Source organism: Heterodontus francisci, chromosome 39 (genome assembly GCF_036365525.1).
Source record: "Heterodontus francisci isolate sHetFra1 chromosome 39, sHetFra1.hap1, whole genome shotgun sequence".
Lineage (NCBI taxonomy): Eukaryota > Metazoa > Chordata > Chondrichthyes > Heterodontiformes > Heterodontidae > Heterodontus > Heterodontus francisci.
The window spans coordinates 39,337,788-39,347,788 of NC_090409.1; the positions used below are offsets into that span (position 1 = coordinate 39,337,788).

The window sequence follows — 10,001 nt, forward strand, 5'->3', positions numbered from 1 at the left end:
GGAATATCCTGTCCATCTGACTCCTCTCAATAATTCAGGATCAGTCTGGAGAGTACGGACATTCCCAGCCTCCTCCTGTCTGATCTGATCCCCATCATCTTCAGCTCAGTGTTAACTGAGATCCTCATCAATTCTTCTTAATCTCCAATGTTGAGGTGAGCTGTCATTTTTCTATTGGTCTGGTTCCTCGGTTAGCACAGGTCCTGTGGAGTGTCCAGCTCTTGCCCATTGCCTCCTCTCCTCTGCACTCTGTGCTCCATCACCGTGCAGCTCCTGTGACCCATTTTCCAGCTGCCATTGGGGCCCAGGAGGTTGAGTGTAATTTAATCGGTCTGTGCTCCTGAACAGCTCCTTTACACACTTGTACAAAGTGTTGGATTCTTTTAATGTAACCTGAACTCTGCTGTTTTTTCCCTCCCAGGAAAGCGAACAAACACAACATCAATCACAATGAAGCATCTAATGTCATCCCTTTGACAGGGGTGACTTGTTTAGGTAGCAAGGTCCCATGTTTCACAACAGCACCTGAGCATCAGAATGGAGCAGCTGGAGAACAAAACCTTCTGGGGAACGGGGCTGTCCAGCACTAACTGAGTTTACACTGCACTGAGCCTGGGTCAGGGAGGGAAAATCAGCCCAGTATTGTGGTTATCCAGTGAATCCTGGTGGAAAGTCTGAGATCGGGATCAACAATCACTTCCCACTCTGTACAAATCCCTCTGACCAGCAGAGTCTTGAGATAATCACCCAATGAAAGTTTTGTCCCGTTACTCGAAAACCTGTCCGATTGATATTTCATTGTATCTCAGTATTACTGATACAGTGTCCAAACCCAGTCTCAGGAACACACAGGACCAACTTCAGCTGTGTAACCCATTGATCACTCCCTGTGTGAGATGGTAACTTCCAAAGTATCCAAATGATGAGCGAGTGGTTTTATGAAAGTGACTCTGTTTTCCTAAATAATTTTTTTAAAAAAAGGAATTTCTAGTTAAGCTAAGTAAATGTTTTTTTAATGAAGAGGACAATGAGGGCTGATTGACCAGTGTTGCTCTTTGTCACCTGGCTGGGCTCGGCTTTGAACAGAAGCCATGGCAACAGAGGCAGAAATTGACAAGCCCAGTAACAACAGACAAGATCTGGGTGGGCAGAGAACTGCCAAGCTGTTTGGTTGTTCGTCAGTGCGTGTGTGATACCTTCTGGAAGGAGACAAAAGTCAAATGCTGCTGAAGTGCCAAAGAAGGACAGAAAAAGGAAAGAATTCCAAGGAAGAACAGAAGACTACAACCCAGTGCTTTTACTTGCAACTCCCTCAAAGATTCTGAAGTTCAGTGTGTTAATTTGTCTTGTTCCTGCATTTCAACAAGGCCTGCTAATTTGCTTTTCAACACCGCCTGAAGAGAACTAATTCTGGAAGAATCCTTTTTAACAGTTGCTCGGACGTTGGACTGTCTGCAAGTTTGGTGCAGTGCGTCTCATCTGCTATTCTTTTAGGGTGGACACGTGATCTATTTGTGTTTTTGTCTGTAACAGAGCTCTAATCTAAAAATTCTTTTTATTTTTCCAGTTGACCGATATATGTATAAGAATATATGAACATATGAATTAGGAGCAGAAGTAGGCCATTCAGCCCCTTGAGTCTGCTCCGTCATTCAATAAGATGTGTTTGTGTCTCACATCCCACACTCCCATCTACACCTCCCCCACCGCCCCCCATAACCTTTGATTCCCTTGTCTAACAAGAATCTATCTGTCTCCACTTTAAATATATTCAATGATTCCGCCTCCACCACTTTCTGAGGCAGAATATATGTATATATGACTTTATTAAAAAAAAAACTTCAGGTTGCATATTCAAAAATATGCTGGTATTTTTCTTTAGCTTTTTTTAAATAAAATTGTTAATTTTGGACTGTTAAGAGGGCTGGTTAGTGTGTTCTATTCTGGGGAATAATAGTGTGGGGAAACTTTTAAAGAATATGCTGTGACCTGTGGAGAAGTGGGACTGAATTAACAGTGCACACCTCCTGCTTTGGTCATATCAATATTTATTTGGGGGCTCTCTTTTTCCAGGATAAACCAACGCTGACCAAGTTCAATTGTAAGTGGGTTATAATAATTGGAAAAGGGAATATAAAAAGAACCAGGTTTCGTGTGTCATGGAGTAACATTTACACCACTGGAATGTCTTTAACAGCAGCTGCAACTTGTCTGGGGAAGGTGAATGTATCCCTCAGTGATTTGAGATACTTAACCAAGATGAAATTAAAGGATTTGGCAGACCTGTTGACATTAGAGTTACAACCAGGGGCGAAGAAAGCAGGAATAATTGACATAATAGCCCTACATTTGAAATTGGAAGAAGAAAGCAAACCAGAGGGTAATGCAGTTGAATTAACTAAAATTCAGTTACAGACAAAGCAACTGGAGCTTCAACAAGAAACAGAATTGGAAAAAACTTGAGGCTGAAGAAGAAATGTCAGTGGAAAAACTTGAATTTGCAAAAGAGGAAAGTGAAAAAGGGAGAGCATTTCAGAGAGAAAGAAAGATGGGGATTTGAATTTTTTTTTAAAAGCTGGAACTAAAGTAACAGGGTGATCCTGACTCCAGGAAGAATCTAAGTCCAACCCAGGACACAGTGAAAAGCTGTTTAAATTGATACAAGCTCTCCCTAAGTTTGAAGAAAGGGACGTAGAGGTATTTTTCATTGCTTTTGAAACGATAGTTAAACAAGTGAAATGGCCAAAGGAAAGCTGAACACTGCTTATGCAAATCAGGTTGATGGGCAGAGTTCATGAACTTTATGCCATGCTTTCTGCAGAGGCTTCCACAGATTGAGATGGTAAAAAAGGCCATTCTCACTGCGTACGAGTTAGTCCCTGAAGTTTACTGACAGAAGTTTCAGAACCTCTGGTGATTGGCTGGGCAGATTAACATAGAATTTGAGAGGGTAAAACAAATTAATTTTGATTGTTGGATACGAGCATTAAAGATGGAAACCACGTATGAGAACCTTAGAGAACGGATTCTCCTGGAAGAATTTAAGAATTCACTCCCTCCAGTTGTAAGAACTCGGGTAGAGAATCAGAAGGTTTCAACAGCCGACAGGCAGCAGAAATTGCTGCTGATTGAGTTTGTGTATAAACTCAAACCCTTTGTCCGTCACCTCCACAAACCCAAGCAGGATAGGAGGTGGGAGAGTGAAAGGAAGGCAAGTAGCCGGGGACAAGAATGGACAGCTGGGAATGCACCAGGATCTCCTCCTTGGTCCAGAAAAGAAGATGCTGAGGGTGGGAGTGAGGTCCGCAAGCCTAAATGTTACCATTGTCACAAGGTGGGACATATTCGAGCAGATTGCTGGAAGTTGTGAATTAAACCCATGGGATTTAATACGGTGCATAAAGACAATGAAGAGAAAGAGGCCCTGACCGAGCATGTAGATCAGGCTGTAGTTCTGACTGCAGCTGTAAGGACAAGTACAAAAACCACAGAGTGTAGGGGTTGTGAATAAGATACTGGAAATTCTTGTCAAAAGGAAAAGTAACTCTTATCCCTCGAGTGAGGCAGGCAAACCTATAATTATACTTAGGGATACAGGAGCCACCCAAACGTTTGCTGGGAAAAGGCATAAAATTTGCACCAGAGAGTGCACTGAATGCTAATGTTTTAGTGAATGGTATTGATGGGGAGTGTATACCCCTACCTTAGAGTGTGATCTAATGTCTGGAATGGTAACTGTAGGAGTTGTTCATAGCTTGCCAGTAGACAGAGTTGATCTACTCCTGGGGAAAGATTCCAGGACTTTTTCCTCGTGTAATAACCCGAGCAATGGCTAAACAAGTTCCATTGTCGGAGGTAAAATTGCCACCACAGTCAGGTAGTTGAATATATGAAACTATCTTTGGGGATTTAGATAATCCAAATGAAATATTTGATAAATCTTCTCTGATCACAGCTCGGCTAGCTGACCCAGAGTTGAAGAATGTGACACAAACAGCTCTATCAGAAGCTGAGGTAAAAGGAGTTCCAGAAGGCTCTGATATTGAAAATGGGATTGTGATGAGGAAGTGGAGACCTTCTCACAGACCTGTGGATGAAGACTGGACAGTTCTTCATCAGATAGTGGTATCTCTAAAGTATCACCGGGAACTATTCAGGTTAGTGCGTGGGATTCCTCCAGCGGGACATATAGGGATCCGGAAGACCGAAACACATAGAAATCAACATTACAACTGGCCAGGTCATTCCAAGGACATGGTGCAGTTTTGTAAAATGTGCCATACATTCCAGATTGTGGGAAAACCACAACCTGCCATAATTCCCATCCCAGTTATTGGGGAACCATTTAGTAGGGTGTTGGTAGACTGTGTAGGACACTTAACAAAAAGTAGTAGAGTTGGTGAGGGGGAGCCAATGGATGTGGTTTATTTGGAATTTCAGAAGGCTTTCGACAAAGTCCCACATAAGAGATTAGCGTGTAAAATTAAAGCACATGGGTTTGGGGGTAGTGTATTGCGATAGATAGAAAATTTTTTGGCGGACAGGAAACGAAGAGTAGGGATAAATGGGTCTTTTTCCGAATGGCAGGCAGTGACTAGTGAGGTACCACAGGGATCGGTGCTCGGACCCCAGCTAACCAGTGCAAGCCTGATTAAAAAAACAGGTTTGCACTTGCTGCTGTTCAATATTCAGTCCGTTAACACCTAATCTGTACTAATGCTTTCTCTTTCAACACACCATTAACATATTGTTTGTCTTTGCTCCATGACCTTTTGGTCAGCTATGTGGCCTTGTCCAATCTTCACCTTCTCCTTTGTTATCTCTTGCCCCACCCCCACCTCACTTGCTTATAACCTGTGACTTTTCTAATATTTGTCAGTTCTGAAGAAGGGTCACTGACCTGAAACGTTAACTCTGCTTCTCTTTTCACAGATGCTGCCAGACCTGCTGAGTGGTTCCAGCATTTCTTGTTTTTATTTCAGATTTCCAGCATCTGCAGTATTTTGCTTTTATTGCTCCGTTTCTAGTTCAGCTTGGACCGCTGCGCCATCTAGTGCTGAACTCCTTTACTACAGGAACCGGACTCTGCGTTGATCTGTCCTCCCTCCCTTTGCTATTAATCTCCTCTGGGTCTGTCACCCTGCGACGATGAAGGGTTTTGATGGAGTAAAGAGGGAGAAACTTTCCAGGAAGGAAAGGAGGGAGACATTACACTGCCATCAAAAACTCTGCTGCCCCGTATCCTAACTCACACCAAGTCCCGTTTATCCAACACCCACTTCCCCGCACTGTGCCATGTGAAACATCTTGTGATGTTCTATTACATTAAAAGTGCTATATAAATGCAAGTTGTTGTTATGTGAATACAAACTCTTCTCTCAGTTCCGCCTCATGGCCTGGAACCCAGCTGTCTCCAAGCTGGTTCTCACCCATCCCTGTTTTTGTGAGATTGTGACTCTGTATTTCTGTGGGAGAATTATCATCCTTTCATTATTCTTGGTATGAACACCATATCCCAGCCCTTCCAATGACCCTGTGGCTAAAGGACCATCTGGTGCCCTAAGGGAAAAGATCCCTCAGCCAGAGCAGCAGCTAATATTGATCTCAGTACTCTGAGTGAGAGGGGAATGAGTGGCTGGTGTTCCTGTCCTGATCCCTGTCTGGAAACTCCTGCTGGACATCAGGATCAGGCTGAGATGCAATGTTAAATAAGCTGCTGAATCTAAAGGAGTTGTTTAACAAGGCTCTGCTCCCAGCATCGAGCCTTCCTACACAGTGAATGTAGCAACAGAGAAAGGGCCACAACACAGCAGGCCAAATATTCCAACCCTCACCTAGGTGAGTCCTTCCTGGTTTATTTATCAATTTTTAGCATTTAACCTAAACACAAAACAGATTATCTGGTCACTTATCTCTCTGCTACTTGTGGGAACTTGCTGTGTGTAAATTGGTGAGAAAGACACTGTATAAATGGGAGAAACTGAAACTGAATTTTACCTTTTGGAGATACATTGAACTGTTGGTTGGGGCTCTCTCCTCATGTTGCTCTGATTTGGAACATGTTTGACTGTCCGTGTGGCCTCAAGACACACGACTTTTAATGGAATCCATACTTCAGGATAAACTAGATCTTCCTCATTGTTGTGAGTGAGTTTACTTCAGTACCCAGGACACATTGATCACTCCATTTAGTTGCTGTTGGCCTTGTTTCAGTATCTGAGACACATTGAATGTCCTCAAGGCTGTGGCTTTTTCACCTCTATTATAATCCTCACTTGTTACCTCTACCCCGGTGAGCAGAGGTGAGAATTCCAGTCTCTGAATACTGGGTTTACATCCAGCAGGGAACTGGTACCCGATGGGAGCGGAGAGTCAACCCACCACCCATTGTATCTACCCAGACTCTCCTGGTAGGGCGTTGTTAGTCAGGATAAGGACCTGTCTATATAAAGAAAGAGTCTTCCTTATGGAGCACAATCTACTGGGTGTAAAAGCAGTGGAAGGAATCAGCTGCCTCATTTTAAAATGATATATTAATTCCTGAGATGTGGGTGTCACTGGCAAGGCTGGTATTTATTGTCCATCCCGAGACACCCCTTGTGAAGGTGGTGCTGGGTCTTCTTGAACCGTTTCAGTTCCGTGTGGTGAAGGTGCTCCCGCGGTGCCGTTAGGGAGGGAGATCCAGGATTTTGACCCAGTGACGATGAAGGAACGGCCGATATATCTCCAAGTTGGGACGGTGTGTGTGTGACTCGGATGGGAACATGGAGGCGATGGTGTTCCCATGCTCCTGCTGCCCTTGTCCTTCTCGGGGAGGCTGGAGGTTGTGGGTTTGTGAGGTTTTATTGAAGAATGTGGGACTGGGAACAGAAGAGAAAGAAGACTTGTTATCCTCCTTGTCCTGTCACCCTCCTCTAGGAAACCTCAATCCCAGACAATAAATTCATTCATTAAATAAAAAACACCTTTACAATAAATACAACTGCTTTTCCCATTCCAATAAACACTTTACCCCAATTATTCCTTCTCTGATATTCCTTACTGTGATTTGCCCCTCAATAAACTGAACTTTCTAAATTTGGTCAGTGTGACCTTTCACCTCCTGACACCCTTTTCAATTTCATTGTTTCGGATTACATTGGAGATACAGCAGAGAAACAGGTCATTCTTTTCCTCAATTTTAAATTATTCATTCTTGGAATGTGGGCACTGTTACCAAGGACAGCATTTATTGCCCATCCTTAATTGTCCCTGACAAGGTGGCAGTGAGCTTCCTTCTTGAACCGCTGCAGTCCACGTGGTGGATTTACACCCACAGTTCTGTCCTGTAATTTTGCTGTCGAGGTTTGATAAAACTGAGTGTCTTGCTCGGCCATTTCAGAGGGCAGTTAAGAGTTAACCACATTGCTGTGGGTCTGGAGTTACTTGTAGACCAGACCAGACCAGGTAAGGGCGGTAGATTTACCTTCCCGAAAGGATATTAGTGAATCAGATGGGTTTTTACAACAATCGGTAATGGTCATCTTTAAACTAGCTTTTTAATTCCAGATTTAAGTGAATTCAAATTTCACCATCTGCTCTGGTGAGATTCGTAATTATCGAGTTTCCTATTATCACATTTCTATTCTTCTCTCCCCTCCCCTGGACAGCCTCCTGACAGGGCCAGTGTCTGCGGGACCTCCTTCTCAACCTCTCCTAAATCCCCACTACCCAGCTCCGTATTAGTCACACCCTCCCTTTCCTGAACCTGTGTTTTCCTCTGGGGTGTATTCTGGATAAAACTGTCCAGAAATTCCTCCCCCTCTCTTATGTGTCAGAGTCTCTCCAGCTCAATGACTCTGAGCCGGAGAGATTCGAGATGGAGACATCACCTGCAGACGTGTTTGCTCAGGACAGTGTCGCTGTCCACAAACTCCCACATTCTGCAGTCCAGACACACAATCTGCTCTGCTATATCTTAAACTAGCCTTATTTTATTTATTTAACTGAAGTCTTTAATCAATGATTATTTGTAATTTTATAACGTAGTTTAACACGTGAAATAATAACCTTAATACACTACTTATACTTTCCCAGTTCTATGTTTAAACCACTGACGTAGTTTAGAGAAAAAGAAGCCTTAAAACTCACTAACTAATCATTTACCTGTTTATCTAATTAATGCCTCTGGACTTCAGCTCTCTGGTCTCACTGTCTCCCTCTCCCTCTCTCGATCACTCCTTGTTTTGTGAAAGACCAGAACAGCACCTCTTCCCTCCCTGCGCCGAATTCCCTCACTCACCAAATTGTCCGAGTGAAGTACTCTGTCGCAGCAGTACGCCATCGTGCTGGCCTCCATGCTGCTCACTTGGTGTGTAAGTAAAAACCAATTCCAAAGACCTGAGTCAGGCCCTGCTGACCGGGTAAGCAGTTCTAACTCGTCACCTCATTAACTAACCGTGTAGCGACATGAGGGGAGGGCGGATCTTTTTTGGGCAGCGAGTGTTTGGGATGTGGAATGCGCTGCCTGAGAGTGTGGTGGAGGCACATTCAATGGTGGCTTTCAAAAGGGAATTGGATAATGATGTGAAGAGTAAAGTTGTGCGGGGGCTAGGGGAGGAAAAGGCGGGGGGGGCAGTGAGACTAGCTGAGTTGCTCTGACAGAGAGCCAGCACAGACAGGACGGGCCGAATGGCCTCCTCCTCTGCTCTCACCATTCTCTCATTCCATTCACTTCAACCCCTTCTCCCTCCAACGGCTTCTGCTCGCGCCGGGGGGGGCGGGGTCACAGCCAGCCTCCCAATCAGCGGCCGAGCCGGACTGTCACTCAGCTCTCGCCCCGCCCCCCGGCCCCGCCCCTTGGCGGCAAGGGCTTCTCCTGGCGCCAGTGTGTCAGGCTCACACTGCCGAGTGTGTGTGTGTAAGCTTCACACTACTGCTCCTGTGTGTCTGCATGGATTGCAGATAGAATTCACACAGTCTCTGCATTAGAAATAGAAAAGCTCAGCAATCTCACACAATATCAGCTGAGTCCACATTGCCTCACAGCTGATTCTTATTTCTAATCTTTACAGTGGCGAGTGTCTGACATTAAACTGAAATATCCCACAGCCTCTCTTCATATCTATCTCTTCAATTCAATCATTATGGATCTGACTGCTGTCATATATAATGTTTTATACACTTCCTACATTTCCTGTTCCTGATCTCTGTCTCTCCTGTTGAAATCTTGGCGCCTGTCTCGGGGAAGGAGCTGGGCTGTGATGCCTCCCACAGTCAAATAGCCTGTCTACATCCAGTGTAACACCAGAGAGGGCCTGGAGACCGCAGAACGGTCTGGAACGAAGGTCTTGGCCATAAACGAGTTCGTTTTGGTGTGTAATGTTGATTGGACAATATATTTAAAATTTGTACAAAAAAGGGATTTGGGGGAAGTGGTTCCTGAAGATCAGGTGTTGAGGAACAAGTCTGGATCCCTGATAATGAGTTACTCTGTCAACCTCCTGATTGATCTAATGCTGGGTCAGAGGGGTTTGATCTGGTTAGGCCCCATCTGGAGTCACTGTGTTCAGTCTGGGCACCGCCCTTCAGGATGGATATATTGCCCGAGAGGGTGCAGTGCAGATTCAGCAGAATGATACTGGAGTGAAAAGGGTTAAATTACAAGGACAGGTTGCACAGACGAGGCTTGTATTCCCTTTTCTATCAAAAATTAAAAGGTGATCTAATCGCTGTGTTTAAGGTAATTAAAGGATTTGACAGAATAAATAGGAGAGCCAACACAGATTAGATGGGCTGAACAGCCTCATTCTGAGTTGTAACTATTGTTTAATTGAGTTCTCTCCCCCTACATGCCCCATTCAGGTCAATAGCCCTGAACCAACATCACTTTAAATAAAACTGATGATCTGAATCATTATCACATTGCTGTTCATGGGATCTTGCTGTGCACAAGGTAGCTGCTGCATTTCCTACATTACAACAGTAACTACATTTGAAAAAGTACTTCCCTGACTGTGAAA

The 10,001-nt window shown here is 44.2% G+C and overlaps 2 protein-coding genes across 6 annotated transcripts in view; one reads left to right on the forward strand and one right to left on the reverse strand.

Moving 5' to 3' along the window:
- LOC137352758 (myelin-oligodendrocyte glycoprotein-like) overlaps positions 1–5,337 on the forward strand; it is a 113,484-nt gene extending 108,147 nt beyond the window's left edge. For 4 of the 5 annotated variants that reach the window (XM_068018548.1, XM_068018547.1, XM_068018546.1 and 1 more), the window contains one exon: positions 422–1,919. In XM_068018548.1, coding sequence (XP_067874649.1) covers positions 422–590 — 169 coding nt within the window. In that variant the 3' untranslated portion in view covers positions 591–1,919. Of the gene's footprint in view, positions 1–421; positions 1,920–3,955 lie in introns of those variants that run through there. The other variant, XM_068018552.1, reaches the window with a different exon arrangement.
- LOC137352753 (V-set domain-containing T-cell activation inhibitor 1-like) overlaps positions 1–6,623 on the reverse strand; it is a 137,124-nt gene extending 130,501 nt beyond the window's left edge. The window contains exon 1 of the mRNA XM_068018519.1: positions 5,998–6,623. Within this exon, the coding sequence (XP_067874620.1) occupies positions 5,998–6,012 (15 nt within the window). The 5' untranslated portion in view covers positions 6,013–6,623. The remainder of the gene's footprint in view (positions 1–5,997) is intronic.
- Positions 6,624–10,001: the final 3,378 nt, after the last annotated feature.